General features: G+C 42.7%; 1 protein-coding gene across 1 annotated transcript in view; it reads left to right on the forward strand.

Annotated features, from left to right (window-relative positions):
• Positions 1-17,644, forward strand: part of LOC306789100 (receptor-type tyrosine-protein phosphatase mu) — a gene marked incomplete at its 5' end in the record, with an annotated part of 140,821 nt that overhangs the window by 86,207 nt on the left and 36,970 nt on the right. Inside the window, 5 exons of the mRNA XM_079284888.1 lie at positions 1,114-1,387; positions 4,349-4,385; positions 5,456-5,530; positions 7,086-7,221; positions 17,022-17,183. Of these exons, the coding sequence (XP_079141014.1) occupies positions 1,114-1,387; positions 4,349-4,385; positions 5,456-5,530; positions 7,086-7,221; positions 17,022-17,183 (684 nt within the window). The remainder of the gene's footprint in view (positions 1-1,113; positions 1,388-4,348; positions 4,386-5,455; positions 5,531-7,085; positions 7,222-17,021; positions 17,184-17,644) is intronic.

The raw sequence follows: 17,644 nt of genomic DNA on the forward strand, positions 1-17,644 counted from the left end.
AGTTTTGGTTTCCTCGAGGTCGAACTAAATTGTTGAATGTAATTCCTCATTTGTAGACAATGGCAAAGCCTTACTGCCCCAGTTGTAGCTTAGTGGAATAATATTGCGTTGCTCGCGTGCACGCGGTTGCATGTGTGTCCTCGTGTATGTGCTCGATACAAACAAAACATGGACCCACACTTGAAAAATGACACAATGGCGCTACTTATGGGAAAAACTCCAAAAAGACTATAATTTAAAAAAATCTGTTCAACAATGTGCAAATCATTTGTTCATTTCTTTTTTTCTTTTCGAAACATATAATCCAATTATGAAAAAGAAATGTGCTAAAATCTGAAATTTCCAAAACAAGGGAACCAGAGTCATAGTATATCGTCATTCATACATTCTTTTCATGCATTCATTCAGGGAACAGTATTGCTCCGTCTTCTGGAATAATAACTTGTTTGCATGACTCTTTTGGAGATGGAACACTAGTCCCCAATCATAGCTGGTTATTCTCCGTGGCGGCTGTAAACAGACTCTTTGTCACTCAGCAACTCAATAGATTTAACAGGTGGATGCGAGATGCATACTAACGTGGACGTCTATGAGTCAGTCTCCCCCTCAAGCTAAGTGGCCGGCTCAGAGACAATGTCATCTCTGTCAGAGGCGCAGAGGGCTGCAGTTTTGATCTGAGCTTAAACACAAGGCTCGGATGGAGAGGAAATGGAAAGAGCCGTTAACCTTTTCAGTTGTTGAATTATGAAAATGCAAATAAAGTCAGGCCCAGTCCTGTGCTCATCTAGCCTGCACTGTAGTTTTGAATCGGTTCAGAATTTTATATGATGTTCTGATTTGATCATTTCAGAAAAAATGATTTGTTGATGTAAATGAATGTGGCTGTGCAATGGTGGTGATATGCAATCTCAAAAATATTTTCTAAAGACTTTGGAGAGATTTGGAGCTTTGCAACATGTATTTCTGTGCCATTCACAAAGAGGCCATTTTTAAACTCTGTAATGCTACCAGGCAAAATATATTCAAAGAAAAAGCCGGCATTGCCAACAGTGTTCTGCAAGCGCGTCTATTTGGCTCGTTGGAGTCCGTTGATACCGTGTCTTGTGTTTGCAGTGCGTACCAGGTGGTGGTGGAGGAGGAACGTCCACGCAGAGCACGAGGAACAGCAGAAATCCTGCGCTGCTACCCGGTTCCCATTCACTTCCAGAACGCCACGCTCCTCAACTCCCAGTACTACTTCACTGCTCAGTTCCCCTCTGGCGGCATCCACTCACCCCAGCCCTTCACTGTGGGGGACAACAAGACCTACAACGGCTACTGGAACGCCCCTCTGCTGCCTCAGAAAAGCTACAGCATCTACTACCAGGCTGTGAGCACAGCCAACGGGGTGGGTGTTTTTGAAGTTTTTATTTTATTCATGCAATTGCAGTTGCACTAAAGCGAAAATATGGCCAGTCATTGTTCACTTTATAACCAGTGGGGGAAAGCAGCCAGTTGCTTTTACTTCATTACTGCTCGTAAAGGAAGAATGAGTTGGAACGATTGATATATTTTCTTATTTTGCTATGTTCGTGGCGTCAACCTCTAGAAAAACGTAGCAACCAGTTGCCAGATTGTAAGCACACATCCAAGAGGAAGCTACGAAAGTAGCGAGCACAGCACCAACAAAAAAACACAAACATAGTGAGGTGAAACACCACGTAAGAAGCTTCCTCTCAGAAGAAAGTAGATCTGGGGTTGGCTTTCACACGCTGGGGAACAACCCAACCATAACCGCCATCATGGGGCGTCAAACAGACAAATCCTACTCATTCTGCCTTTAAGTGCAACATTCAGGTACTTTACTTCAGTCTTTCCATTTTATAGAAATATTATATTGTAGAGTGTTACTATATAGTCATTCTCTACTACATTTCAGAAGTAAATATTGTATTGTCTACTCTATTTCTACTCTATTTCTATTACGATTTTACATGAAGAAACATATGACTAGTTTAAAGTATGAAGTCGTTCCTCAATCAACTACAATATTTGAAAGGTGCATTTGCGTATGTTTTTCAGTAACAATAATCCTGTTTTAAAATTCACAATGTAATACTTTCCATAATTAGTGCTTTCACTCATTGCGTAGTCTTGACATCGAGGTATTAGTTCTTGAGTAAAGTATCTGAGTAGTGCTTTCATTGGTTTTAACCAAAGCACAACGACAAAGAGAGGCAGAAAATAACCCTTTCTCTAGATTACATGTTACGTGCCAGGTTGACAGTTTATTGTTTTACCGCATGTCTTATAGTGCTGTGCTAATGAGTACATACAGTACCTCAGCAACTAGACAATTAGATAAGCACAGCCGAGAGACTGTCTAATTTGTGTACTTAATTTAATCAAACTTAAGCACTGACATCAGAAAATATTCATGCAACTTAAAAAGAAATGTGCTTTGTGAAAGTAGTTTTCTAAAGTTGTTTTTTTAGAGGACTTACTGTAGTCAAACCTCGCCTCTCTTTTGAAATCATATGCATATCCACTTTAAAGTGTTCATGGAACAATGTTGGATATTCCGGTGGGTTTACTGAGAATGAAAAGCAGCCTGACATGTTGATTGACTGGGCCACTGAAAGGGACTGAAGTGGCTGAGTGCAGAAGTCCCTGACTCTACACAGTAACTGCTCACACAGGCAGACACATGCACGCAGCAGCACAATTGCGTTTGGCCTCTGATAGATGTGTCAGTACTCTGGTGGGATGTACCAACAACACTGTCTACATTCGTAACAGGCTACAGCGGGGTATGCAGAGCTCTGTGCGGTGACATGCGCTCTCCCTCCATTACTGTGGCCCTGCTCTCCTGCCTTTTCCTATGGAGCATCGTGTCAAAAGCCAGACGAGCCTTTGATCAACAGCATTTAAGAGAGCCAGGTGTCCCAGTGGCATTTTAGTGTGGGAGGCAGGAAACAAACCACGGGGTTACCGATCGTACAGGTCGCAGCCTCTGTCGTCAAGTTGCACTTGGCGGGGCCCTCCCTCCGCGGGAGCCGTGGCAGGCAGCTCAATGGCGACTTCAAGAGCCCCACCGATTGTGGTCTTGAATTAGAATCACCATAAAACAGCCTCCTTAAGAAACACCAGCACGTCTTTAAGGAGGCGATAGAAATAACATGTGCAGCAGAGCTGAATCCAATTAGCGAGTTTGCTCTCGAGAGTAAAGAATTGGCGGTCCGAAACTTTCCAGGACAAATCGGTATGAATTGGCTGATGGTGCTCTTACTTGCACAAACGAAATGAAAGAGTCCTTTGTTGACACAGCATGAAGCTCTGTCTTTGTGATCGACGCTCCTGATATTATTTTTACATTCAATGTTTTGATTTACAGTGGCCAAATGCACTCGTTCATTAAGCTGTCACTGTCTATTAACAGCACAGCGCGCTTTAATTAATGTCGAATAATGTTGCAGTGATTTGTTTGGGCCTTTAAGACTAAAGAAGCACTTAGAGAAGGTGAGTGCCATCCGTACACGGATTTCTTTTTTCTATTCAAATAAAAATCAAAGATAACTTCTTGTTCTGTTGCCTTGAATGAAAGGACCATCTGACAGCTTAAAAGCTGCAGTAATGTAAAAACACATGCACCCAGGATCACATCAACATTGACGTTGTCTTTCTCCTCTTCTTTGTGCCTCTCGTGGCCTCTAAACGCTGTCTCTCCCATCTCTCCCATGTGTGTTTGTCGCTCATTGGACAGCTTGGCTGGGTCAAACACAGGGGCACAGCTCTCATGTCTTCCGTGTTGTATTACTCATTGCCTCCCCCGTTCCTGTCTGCGTCCTTTTTTTCCTGTTCGCCAGACCATTGTTGACAACAAACTTCTCCGCCAGCAGCGAGAGCAGTGCTTTTTTTTGTTTTTGTTCTGTTGTTGAAGGCTGTTGTCAGAGCTCAAACGCCATTACATATTCAGAAAGGCTCCCTGACGTGTCATTTTGGAGCCCTGCATGCTGGGTTGGTGTCGCTTGTCACGGGGCTCTGGTTTCTCCACAGTGGCTGACCACCTTGAGCTGCAGGCTGCTCGACAGATCGCTGTTGGCTGACAAATCAGCAGCTCAGCACCGCTAATCTGTGCTGTAGGCCCGCTCGCCTAACTGCGTTTTGTGTCACAGTCATTGAGCTCAGCAGATGATAGGGGACAGCGTGGAACTGGCCGAGCTGTTTTGTTGTAACCGTGGGTTCTTCGATCGGTGTTGTTGCCGCTGCAAGTGTGTGTCTCCTGTCTGTACATGTGTGTCTTATTAAACTCTGATTCTCTTCTTTTCTTTCTGTTCTCCTCTCCCATTTGATTTGTCTGTTTGTACAGGAGACCAAAATTGACTGTGTTCGAGTAGCCACCAAAGGTAGGAATCGATTACAGTGTGAATTACGATGTTTGCTTTCTGTAGCTCTTAACATCACTTGCATGTGATGGCCGAGTAATATTTAACAATGATATAAACTGACAAATCAAATCTTTACAATTTGACCCTTCATTTAGTTTGTTTTAATGTGTTAAAGATCAGCACATTAAAGCTACGACGGTTTACGGAGCCTGGGGAGGTGGGTCATATTCCAAGAAATCTGGGATTATAAAGTAATGCATTTTTTAAACTTCCAAGAGAAAAAAACTGTTAAAAACTACCGGTACAATAAATTGACCACTTTAATCTCGAATAACAATAAAAGTTTTTTCTCAGAAATGTAGGACTTAAATCTCAGAAATTCTAAATCCTCTTATTATCTAAAACATTTTTGAACCTGTAATGTCTCTAATACGCCACAGTAGTGACCCTTTGTGTGCTGTGGTCTTCACATCAATACATTGACCAGGAACTTGTGTTTGTCCATGACTGGGAGGCAGCCTGTGTGCCCATTGAGGTCTGTGGGTACTTAGCTAAGCTGCCTGTACGTCCTGCTTCACACATTAAAGCTGATGAAGTCTAGGCACCATTGATCCGGGAGCAGAATTGATAAGGCCAGAGGGAGTCCTGGTCACACTCCGTTCTGGGCCTTGGGAGGTCCTGTCACATGCCCCGACAATCATATTTTGCAGCTCCGCTATGGATTCTGTGTGAATTTCCAGATATCTCCATCTACATGGCTCAATAGGCTGAGGTAAAATGGCACGTATTAGAAGTAGAAGCATCATATCAGCAATTTCTCACCTGAAGGGATACATTTCAATGCACTGCGATTGGCTCACAGATATATGGACTTGCGTGAAATGATTTTCTGTTGCTAACTTGACTAAACAAATTGGGATTTTTTTTTTCTAATACAGTATTGGGTGTCTTTCTCTGCCTCCATGTTGCATGATGATGGTAACTGTTGGTGTGACTGTTTTCAGCTTCAGTGTGGCCTGTCTCTCTCTCTCTCTCTCTCTCTCTCTCTCTCTACTGCATGCAATCCTGGATCCACTGACTCTACTCAGCCGCCATACTCGTGACTCAGCTCACAACCCCCTACATCCGCATCGCCCCAGCGGCCGGTGACAACCAACTAACAGGTCAGACCTGCAGCTTTCTGCATATTCTCTGACCATCTCAGTTAGTCGGTCCACAACAGGGTTTTTACCCACTATGACTTCAATGTGGCGGCCATGATGACGATTCCCTCCACAGGAAAAAGAAACAAACAAGTGGCGTATTGCATGTGTGTGGTTTTGTTTATTTTCCTCCCATTTGCATAGAATCAGTGTGATTAAATCAAAGACATTGTCTTTTACCTTCATCCTCTGGACATGAAAGACTGGTTTGAGGTGCGATTGTCGTTTGAATTGTCGGTGTTGGAGATTTTTTGACAGGAGTTAATCCTCTTTCATGAATATTTCTCATTATTTTTGGGAGATTAAGTGTTGGTAGGTATTGGTTGCTGCAGTTGCGACAACTGTGAACACACACAAGGATGCTGAAGTGCTTCATCCTAAAGATCTGGAGAGTTTTCAAGAGTGTAGCGTCTTGACTATCAAAATTCTGCTCAGTTTCTACTTGTTGTGTGTAAGAGTCTCAATTTCTCTCAGGCTAGACTGGAAGAATATTGACTTGTAGCGGCCAACATACAGCACTCACAGCTCAAATGGGGATTTGTCACTGACAGCATTTTTGTAAGATTAGCCCGTAACAGTTTATTGGCACATGGCCTGCTCCATTCGTCCAGACATAATTGTTAGTATGTCACCAGTCTGCAAATCCTCCACAGCGCCGCTTTAAAAACTTATATCTAAATAAAGGCCTGGCTGTTGATAACAACACACCCAGAGCAAGAACAATATGTCACAACCAGCCTGGGATAGATATTTCCCTTTTTGATAGCGAGAGAAAATGGCAACGCTGAGGCGAGTAGGAAGCTCGCTCTAGCAGATTGGTCTGACATAACAATTTATCATTCTAAATGTACCCCTGGTGACGGGGAATAATGGTGTTGTTCAGGTGGACAGTTGTCATTCCGGTAACATTGCTTTCCTCCTCGTGCTTCTTATCACTTCCCAGGGAGCATATGCTGTTAAAACAAGACGCCTCCCCCCCCTCTCTTTGTGTCTCTTGTTGTTGGCTATCTCCTCCACGAGCTGATATTTAATGTTTTGGTTATTTCAGGCTTTTTTTTTTTATCTTCTTGGGTATTATCTTTCCCGCCCTGCATACTACATTTTTTTACAGCCCAGCAGCCATTTGCCCCAAACATGATTAACCAAGGGTAAAGATGGTTCACACTTATCTCTCCCAGTGCAGCTTGATCCACGGAGAGCTGTTGTCCACTAAGGACGGAGCTAAAGGTGGAGTTTTCGGGAGTCACTTACTTTCGGAACAGACAATACTCTGAGAATAAATGTGTATTGGTAGTAATGGTCTACAGAATGCCACAGAATATCAGTGTATTGATTAACCAACCTGCCTCCTCCACATAGTCAAATCAATGGGAGGCAAAACTGAAAGTATGGATATGCACTCTGCTGTTTGGTGCATGTAGAACAATAGCAAAAGGGTCATTAGACTTGTTTCACAGTCTGCCAGATGAATTGCTCTTTCTTTGTTTGAACTCAATGCATTGTGATGTATTTTCAGGAGCAGCCACTCACAAACCTGACGCGGTGGAGCCGGAGAAACAAACGGACCACACGGTGAAAATCGCCGGAGTCATCGCTGGCATCCTCCTCTTCGTCATCATCTTTTTAGGAGTGGTACTCCTCATGAAGAAAAGGTAAGCTTTTTTTTTTTTTCATACTCCTTGAAATACTACTTTGTGGAAGAGGTTGTACTTGCTTGCAGACTACTCACAAATAAGTAGTTTCTGTTTTATCATTTTGTATATTTCTCCCCCAAACGGCACTATTGTCAGCGTCGTACTAAATAATTAATTTGATAATGTTGATACGCCCCATTGGGGCTGTTTACAGTCATGAGATATAGTGTGCCATGAAAAATTCATCCGTTTCCACGGCACCCTCAAACAAATGCGCCGAGCTTCAATGACATTGGAATGGGAATAGGAAACACAGTTTTTGAGGCCTGTGGTATGGAGAGAGAGAGAGAGAGAGGGAGAGGCGGGGAGGAGATAAGAAAGAAAATATGATGAAAGGCTCAGAAGGAAAGAGGATGACCACATAGCTGAAGGCTGAGTTTACATTAGCCCTGGACCCCGTACTGGAGGAAAGGTCCTCTGTACATATCCCAGCAATAAAGGGAGCTAAAGCTCAGCAAATACCAACCCCCTTTTGACCACAGCAAGGCTTGAAATAATACAATGTCAGTTCCTGCAGAGGTTTCTTTGGTGGACACCCATTGGGTTCCTTAAATAAAAAAATAAATAAAAAATTCCCCAGTAAAACTTATTATGCATTAGCTTTACTTCCTTGTCCGTTCTCCTTTAATGTTAGACTGCTTGTGTTGAATTAAAGAGCGCAGGTTCGTTTTGTAGATGGAGCTGAGGGAGGAGGCATAGTTGTGTACGAATATAATCACAATAGGATCCATGTTTATTTTTGACAGTAAGATTTATTTTGTTTTTTACTGCAGAAACTGTCTGTGTAGCACAGCGATCAGTGGGTGGATGTGAAAATCAGCAGTCAGTAATGGAATTGTTTTCAATTAGCCGTAATCAAACCAGAGATGGAGATGACTTCATTGGTTGAATTTTGTGTAATTTACTGTCGCCAATGGGGAATTGAGTTGTGTTTAGACATTCCAAGCACTCATTTAGTTACAACCTTGGAGGTCAGATATGGTAATTTTTACAGGGGTGTAAAATGATGTCTCCATAAAAGGGGGGTTTTAGTCACAACGTGGTTGTCTCTGATTCACCAGCATAATGCTGTAGACCAGCTCAATATCAATATAATTACAAAGTTTCAACTATATTGTACTGAGCGCCCCCCCCCCCCTTGCAAAGCATGACATGACTCCAAGCGATCACCTTTGCCCTCATGATCACTAGTTTACCTCCACATATGCCACCATATCTGATTTTGTTCATTTCTACTCTTTTTTCAAACATTAATATATTTTTACTTTTTCTTTCCTTTTCATTCCATTCCCTCCCTCCTCCACTGCTTAAATCCTACCACCACCCCACTCGGGCAGAAGAACCTATCACTCCTACACTTACTACCTGTAAGTAACCACTTTGTGTAATGTTAGTGCCATGCTTCTCGCCCACACGCTGTTTCCCATGCATGCAAAGAGCCATGTCATCCTCCTCCTGCTCAGAGCTATTACAGAGGCCCAACTGTAATCTCTGCTGGAGGAAACGGAGGACGCCACTCCGATGCATCTCCACGTGATGATGAGCACATCATACTGTATGTCACATTGGCACGACTTCTGACGAAAGCACGAAAGCTACACCCCCATGACATAAAACCACTGAAATGTTCGTGCAAACATCATTTTCTGCTCGACTTTTAAGGAGTGTGTTTATCAAACGGTGAACTAAACTGCCTTAATGATTGTACGGCTGCCAAACTCATCTTGTGAAAGCAAAAAAAAACGAAACAATGCAGAAGCTACTGCATTTTTACTGAGTGTGAATTTTTCATTCGCCTCCAATGATTTCATCTCTGTTGACTTGTCGAAGTTAGATTTTTTTTGAAGTGCCTATCACAGTGAATCTATGCTTTGGTTGTGCCCTGAACCTCAATGAGCTAGTCCAAATATTTCACATTCTGTACACTTATCTACACACTCAATAGCTATGTTGGATTGACCATATTTATTGTTGTTACACTGAAAATGAAAGCATGAGCTAACATGTTGATCTTTTCAATTTGGCTCCATATGCATGTGATAATTTGTAGTTTTTCTCTACCCCCCCCCCACGCCATACTCTCATTCTGTCATCAAACCATCTCGTGCTTTTCTTCCCTTTTTCCCCAGCATGTTTTGTTTGGGGTTCTTGCACATCCATCCCATTGATTCTATGGTGATGGTGGAGTTGTGTCTTTAGCTGACAAGGCGCTTGCTTCACTGTTTACCGAGCTGATGTGATCCCAGAATAACCTCCTTTCTATTTAGATGTCTCCAACATCATAAAACAAGAGCCGTAGTGCTGCTGCATTCGCTCTTAATGGAACCGATAATTCTAAATCGCACCTCTGAATGGTAAAGAAGCTTATTCTGCAAGCTCTGCCGTCACCGCTGTAGCTCATAGGCTCCTCTGTGCGCTCTTTGTGATGGATGCCGACTAATCTGTCTTGAGATGGCTGTGATCAGAGGAGAGAATGGAGGCTGCCTCACATCAAAGAACATCTCAGAATGCACCTGGAGATAATACGACTCTGAATACCCTGCGTGTCACTCATATTAGATCACAGTTGACTTGGATGACTTGGAGAAGTGCTGTCAACAAAGCTGAGCACACACATTGACCGAGCTAAGCAGGTTGTTAGTGAAACAAATGAATTTATTTGAAGTGTTCCATGTAAATAGTTTTCTTGGATAATTGGTCATTTGCATGAAGATGAAAGTCTACAATTACAAGTTAATGAATCAAAAGACGTTCTATTAGGGATGTAATTGATACGTTTTGTTGATGATTTAGAAGATGATTCTTCCATTTGAAGGACACAACGGCGTAAAGAAGGGTTCACTTTGAGGCATATTTGCTTTCATTGACAGGTTTTAGTCAATTGGATATTCTGGCTCCAAACACTGAACAGGATGTGTTTGAGTAGAGAAGAGAAATCGCGTCCCTATGAAAATGAATGTGTGTGTAACCTCAAGAGCCTCAGGTTCACGTTCTTCTACAGTCTCATGCATCAAAATGAATTGGGGGGTTTTACTGTTCAGATTTAAAAAGAAGAGAAAGAGAGGACTGCGAATGTTGAGACTCCTCTCTTAAATTGACACGGTAACAACATAATACACAGTATAAGGAGTAACAATCCCCATTTGGTAATGTGCCATGACAGCAGCAAATGCTAATGGTTATAATAAAACACACTTAAAGAATGTGGGAATAAATAAATAAAAACAGCACCTCACATTCCTGAATCTCTGTAACACGTGGCATTGTCCTCTGCGCCACTTCTTTAATGGAAAATGTAAACTGCAACATTTTGACACACAAGATGCCCGTTTAAACAATTTATTCACGAATGGCTGAGGTGAAATTCATTTGACAACAAATTAAATGAAGATTTAATTGATTTTTATTGATGTATTGATGTTGCCGTTTGTTGGAGATGTATGAATGTATGGCAGTTTCTCAAATGGCGGTTCTAGTTCCCCCAAGGTTACTTTGGAGTACTGCAGGAGATACATGAGACATTGAATATAAGCTTAATAAACCACATTTTACATTCAATATTTCCTATTTCCAATGCAATCGCTATTTGGCACACTGCCAGCAAAGTGAATGAACAATAACAGTGTAATAATGTTTCAGCTAAGAGCTTGCGTTCAACACGAGGCCTGCACCACCAAGAAAAACCCATCGAGTTCTTTACTTGATCAGGTGATACCGTTCTGGCTCATGAGTTAATTGACAGTAACAATGCTGCAGTGAGCGAGGATATACCGTTCGCTAACACCACCCCCATCCTCCTCACATCCTTCCATCTTCTCTTTATATCTGTCTCTTGTGTCAGTCATCGGCACGAGGAAGCGATTCGAGTTAGGGGAGCGGAGAACCATGTTGGCTAATTGGAAAGATGATTTGCGCCTTGAGGCGTTGAGGCAGGAGCTGATGGTGTTGCATCTCAGTCCAGAGTTGCTCTGTAAGACAGGTGTTTAGTCCTTTTACCCCTAATGTTGCTACTCGTAGGGTATCTAAGGTCAGCTCATGAACAAATACAACTAATATGTTGCATGAAGCCAAAGTTTATACTAACCAATCAATTATAGACTGCTTTCTTAATATGCTCTTCTCTGGAGCGTTCGTCTGCAGTTCTGATGACAGCCTTCTTGCCAGCCATGAGATTACAACACCTCCATGATTGATGAACCCCATTAATGCTCTCATGCATTTATCAAAGTCTTTTAAAGGCATGAGAACATCCTGCAGTTGCCAAAATATGCACTTTCGGTACATTGCCAGAGGTGGCTGCGGGGGCTAGCTCCCAACACATATCATCAGTCAGAGCGCTCATTAGGGATGCGGTTACATGTGTGATCAAATATATGACCGTCCTTTAATCAGGTGGCCGTACAGGCAGCTGTGCCTGCTGCTGCTGGGGACAAGAGAGCGAGATCAATGGCAGAGGGCAAGGTTTTCGATTGGGTCTTTATTCCCACGAGTGTCGGATTCATCCATCAAGTAGCAGGAATGTTAAATACAAGCACACTTGCTGGATAACTTTGTGACAGGCTTGTCTAGTACTCTTCAAACCACAGGTATGTGATTTGACTGTGAAGATGTCGTCTATATAATTACCAATATATTATACAACGTCATGGAAGATAATACTAAACTAATCCCTCAGTGGACAACCTGTAAAACTTTAAGATTTAACTAGAAAGGGAAAAACATGGAAATATTTGTATTACACTGTAAGACATGGAAAGATGTTGGTTTGACATTACAGGTAATACACTAATGTGGCTACAAGTGAACTGAATCTAGACACGTATCTGTTTCCTGTTCTATCAAACAAATATTGGCCTTTGGAGTTCCATCAATAGCGTCACTGGTTTGGTCCCTCTCCCTGCTCTTACAGCATTGTGTCCAGTCACAGCAAAAAGCTTCAGACCCTCAATAACTGGGGCTATTCGGGGCCAATTGGGGGCAGTGGAAAAAAGTTGTTGATACAACATTTTCATATCATTGCCTGATAAGTTGACATGGCAAACATCCAGCAGGCGTGTTTCTGGCCACCTGACCAATGCAAGTCCAATATTCACTCTTTTTTCTGAATGCTGTTTGACGTTTTTCTACCCTGAGGGAGTTTGATTACATTCAGAAAGAATTGTAAAAATTTGACGACATGTTTGTCATTGAAATATCTGCTCATGAATCTGGTCTATAAATATTGGTGCTGTGCTTGGTGCTCCTTCTGTGTTCAGCTTATAAAAAAAGATTTGATTCAGGAGAGTATAGTTCCATTTGCATCTGGCAGGTGGTCACTCATTTCATGAATCCCTGATGTTATGATGATACATTGAATTGAGTGTCCCTGTTGGTAAACAATTGTGAATGCCACTTTCCGTACCGTAATTCACCAAACTTGTTCAATGATGTGTCAATAAAAGAAAAAAAAGTGCCTAAATTTGTTCAATTTTCCTGAAAACACACACAGTCATACAAATCATCATTCACGGGAGGCTTACTAAGCGCACCGTGTTTAACACAATGTGCTCAGGGCAAACACCTTCATGAAACCTTACAAGCCGAACATGCAGCAAGAATCACATTAATTGGTACAAGCCTTGCAGATTTTTGCACCTACGAGCTCTGAATGCTGATGAGGAAGGGGAAAGAGGAAGAGCAGCAGGGCGAGGGGATGTCATGCATGGAATGATGAAGTTTCAGCGCATGAATTTTAACGAGTCATTTACAAAGCATCTGTCTGTCACAGTTTGGCACTATACTGTGCACAGTTGCTCTCGTCGGCTTCATACTTAACTACCGGTGCATGCAACATGTATTGCAATAATACAGACTTTGCATCAGAGGGAGAAATCAGAATTACAACTTTTGGTATGGAGCCTAAATATTTATTCTTGAGAAAATAAGATGCAGTTTAAAGCTCGCACACAATGTTTATATTTTTCAACAAATGTTTTGCAGTTTGAATCATGAAATCTAAATTAGTAAGCTTTCAAAAGATATTCGAGTGACAATTGCAATTGGGTCTAATGTGACAATTAAGGGGTCCCAGACCCCCGTATTTAAGTATATTTTGTCAGCGGTCAATGAAATAATTGTACTTTTATTCAGCGAGCCATAATGTAAGAACAAGGTGACCAGAGATCAAAAACAGATTAAGTTCTCCTTACACTGTCAACACTGTACACTGTACAAATCACCCAATAAATGTAAATTTATATAAAGTATGGTATAGAGAACCTTTAAAAACCTAAGAAATGTCAGTTTGAAACCTCTACATGTTTATTAATGCAGTACACGTACATTTTTTTGTTCAATTAAATCTTGGATTAGGATTAGGAGTGAAAAAAGACATTTTAAAGATGAAAAGTTATAAAGGACAAACTGATTTACATTTTATTGAAGATAAAAAACTGTTTTGGTAAAATGATGAAGCAATCAACTTAGCAGATAAACAAGTATTGTGCCTCCCTGAATAGAGGCTGCATTCAAAAAATCTGTTTCTATCAGTTTGTTTTGTAATTTTGCACTAATGTAAATGTATAGCTGGAGGATTGGATACATGATGGCTGACCTCATGGAAGAATGTGTTAAAGATGGAGCGACGTTTGAAATGAGACACGGTGCAAACAACTACAGAAATGTCCCCACTGGGTGAATCAAAGACGCTTCTGTTGCCCCTCCCAGCTGCATGTCAGTCATCTAACATGCACACACACACACACACCCATGCGCTGCGGATGTGTGTGGATCGTCTAATGAAGCCTTCTTTGTCCCAATGTCACAAGGTTTAGGCGGCTCTGGCGCCGAAATGAGGCCCACCATGCTGAGCTTGCGGTTTTGAAGCTCTTGTTTTAGAAGTTGCCGCAGCATCACCTCCCACAGAACAGAGATTGTGGCAAACAGACACACAATTCACGCAGCTTCCTTTTTGTCGTAGCTGAACTCGTGGAGTTAGGAGCTCCGCTCACTTAGATCCTAGACGTGCCACGCCTGTCATGTACAGAACTGCAGACGATCCCTCTAATGAGAGTTGCCGAATATAGTAGTCACCTGGAGTGTTTGCTCCGTCTTTACTTCCCCAAACACCTCTGCCATCCGTCTGTCTCTTCCCCTTCAAATGCACATTCACCGCTCTTCAAAGAAATTTGCGATTGTATTGTTGGGCACGCCTGCAAAGCAATCAGTCCCGGACATTTATTTTGTTGGGATCTCTCGTGTGCGGCTTTTACGCTAACTACCAGGGGATATGATAAATGGTCACATTCATCAAGATGCACAAACACTCCAATGTACACTTCCTCGTACTATCTCTGTCAGCACATCAGACCCTGTAATATAGTCATCTATCATCACATTTCCCCCTCTTACAAATGAGGAGAGAATAGCATGCCAATTAATCTTCATCTAACACCCACGGTGCCTTGCAAACATCCCAGTATTGCTGGTGCTTTCCTCGTTTTGCCGCTGGTTTCTGTGCAGCCTCGTTTGTCTCCGACGCTTGTTCTTCTGCTGTTACACAGGCCAGGACAGCGGAAATCCAAGTCCTACCAAAGACAGAAATAAGAACAGTGATACAGTATTAAAACCTTGGATTATAGTGGTTCTTAATAGTCTCCCCCATGAGTGCGCACAGTGCCGAACATACATCGTCTCCTCCCCTCCTCACCCCTCCCTATTACAATATGAAGCTATAACGTAACACGAGAGACAAGATTTCCATATTGTTCGGCGCTCTAATTGCAGATTAAAGACAAAAAGTGAGTCCGGCAGATGAAAATGTCACTACTTTGTCACTTTACCGTCTGAAGAACGGATCCACTATTAGCCTCACGTCGCGGCCTTCAGAGCAAATGACTGTTTGAAGGCAGCGGGGGCCTGTTGCCATATGGCACCAGACAGCGTCAAAATTGAATAAACAGAGGAGATTTGCGAAAACAAAGCAGCAGGAGTGCGTCGTTAGACCGCAGTTGTCCGTGAGAGAGACTGCAATTCAAATAGGGAGAGGGGGTCACACAGAGAGTAACAAAGTGCGAGGATCAGTGCGAGGGCTGCCATAGTTAATTCTTACGCCGCTCGCTCCCCTCCAGCTACAGAGCAGCGGCAGACATCAGATATGGCTGTCGCTGACAGTATGTTCCTGCTCAAAGCTGTTTTTCCTGTTGTGGTAACTTCTGTGGAACATTTTGTTGGTTTAACTTCTCAGAGTGATAATGTGATGCATTGTTTATCACCATAGGGACCTTTTCCGATGCAAGTGGCTCTTATATGTGTGGAGGTCAGGGTCAGCTTCCCAGCCAGCGTCTTGCTTAGCACACTACTGCAGAGTCAGATGTCGGAATAACAGAGAGGAAACAGTTTTGAGCTAAAAACTCAAGGTTTTCAAATCTTTGAGGTTTCTAATTTGTGGCATATTTATTCAGTGATTTGCAGAACTTGGAACTGTTGTTGAACTTGTTTTAAAGGGCCACTTCGCCCATTTTCAAAATGTGTGCTTGTTATTCCTATTGTTTCTTCAGTAAACATGTACAACTCTTTCACAAATAAAATAACAACAACACTGAGGGCACCCAGGGGCATATTCTGAGTATATAGGTACATGTTGTCTTTCAAAACTGACAGTATGAAGCTCATTTAGAGATGAAAAAGCAAATATTCTGGGGGTCCATAAAATCAGTCTCCCAGACATTGTCTGTGGAGCAGCTCCAGACTTTATACTTGATGATCTCACAAGTTTTTGAGACATATTTCTCTGGTTTCTGGCTTTGAGACAGAGTAACTCATGTTCACAAATATGGATTGAGCTTTCCGAGGTCATGGAGATAACATTGGAATTCTTAAATCAGGTGGTGTTCCCCTTTAAGTTGATGATACATTTAGTCCACCGCATACATATCAATGAGGGCAGACTGAAATGTTAGCTCCTAAAAAACACACGAGACGTCACACACATACACACAAGATCAATGAAAAGATTCTGTGTACATGAATGTTTTCGTACGGTGACTAAAACAGCCCATAGTGGTCTATTGTCCATAGGGAGGCTGCTCCAGAGCCTGGGGCCACAACAAGAGTATATGACCAGGGACGAAGGGCAGGCCTGGTCCCGAGACGTTAAAGGCTCACATGATGCATAAGGGGCTAATAGTTTGTGAATATAGAGGTTGATCTGATTGTGGACAGCTTTATAGGCGATGGGTACAATCTGGAATCAGTCAGCAAAGTGAAGGCAGGACAGGTGAGATTGGCAGCTGCTTTAAAAGAAGAAAAGTCCATCTGTGCTGCGTTTGTGCATGTATGTTTGTGTGTGTGTGTGTGTTTCTGCTTCTGTGTGTTCACTCCCGACACAATGCTTTAATGCTGTTTGATCAGGAACAGATTGCTCGAAGGCTCCAGCATATCAACCCAAAGTAGGTCAATAAAAGCAGGTTGACTGTTTCAGTTCACCATTCACAACTCTCAACGCCCCCCAAATACGACAGCTCATTTTAAATCATCAGGGCGCCTGATGTATTTGGGCTAGGGTGTCACACATCACCACATTCTCAAGGATTTATATTGCACTCCTCGAAAAAAGCATCTGGAGCCTAATAAAGCCTAATAGGACCACAACCCAGGGCACATGAGCTCAGCCATCTCATTACATCTATGAGTCATTGCCCCCATTATCATATCAGATCAAGTCCAGTCCATTGTTGATTTTGTCTGATTGTTACTTTTGATTTCTTCCCCCTGTGAAGGAAATTGGCCAAGAAGCGTAAGGAGACACTGAACAGCACCCGCCAGGAGATGACCGTGATGGTCAACTCCATGGACAAGAGCTACACGGAGCAGGGCACCAACTGCGACGAGGCGCTGTCCTTCATGGACACACACAACCACACGCTGAACACCCGCAGCGAGTGCGCGCTCACGCTCAACGGCCGCAGCGAGTGCGCGCTCACGCTCAACGGCCGCAGCGAGTGCGCGCTCACGCTCAACGGCCGCAGCGAGTGCGCGCTCACGCTCAACGGCCGAGGTAAGATGGCCATGCATCGGCCATACCTGCCTTTCACAGTCACACACCCCCGAGCATGGTGGAGGCAATTTATTTGGTTTGGTCAGGTGAGAAAGAAATCAGACTTGACTGCACAGGAAATAATTACACTGCGACAACCTACACACGTGAGTCTTGGTCCTCTTCCAAGTGAAATGGGGATTTAGGCACATATTCAGGGAGGAAATGGTATTAAATCCTTATTTGCAGTGTGAAATATCCGTCTTTGCTTTTAAACCAGGACTGGAATCGTATTTGTTTTGACTCTCGCTACAACAAATCGTAGAATTGTGATAAAATAGGTTTTGTAATTTAACACATCCAATT

The sequence above is a fragment of the Melanostigma gelatinosum genome (assembly GCF_949748355.1).
Source record: "Melanostigma gelatinosum genome assembly, chromosome: 15".
Classification (NCBI taxonomy): Eukaryota; Metazoa; Chordata; class Actinopteri; order Perciformes; family Zoarcidae; genus Melanostigma; species Melanostigma gelatinosum.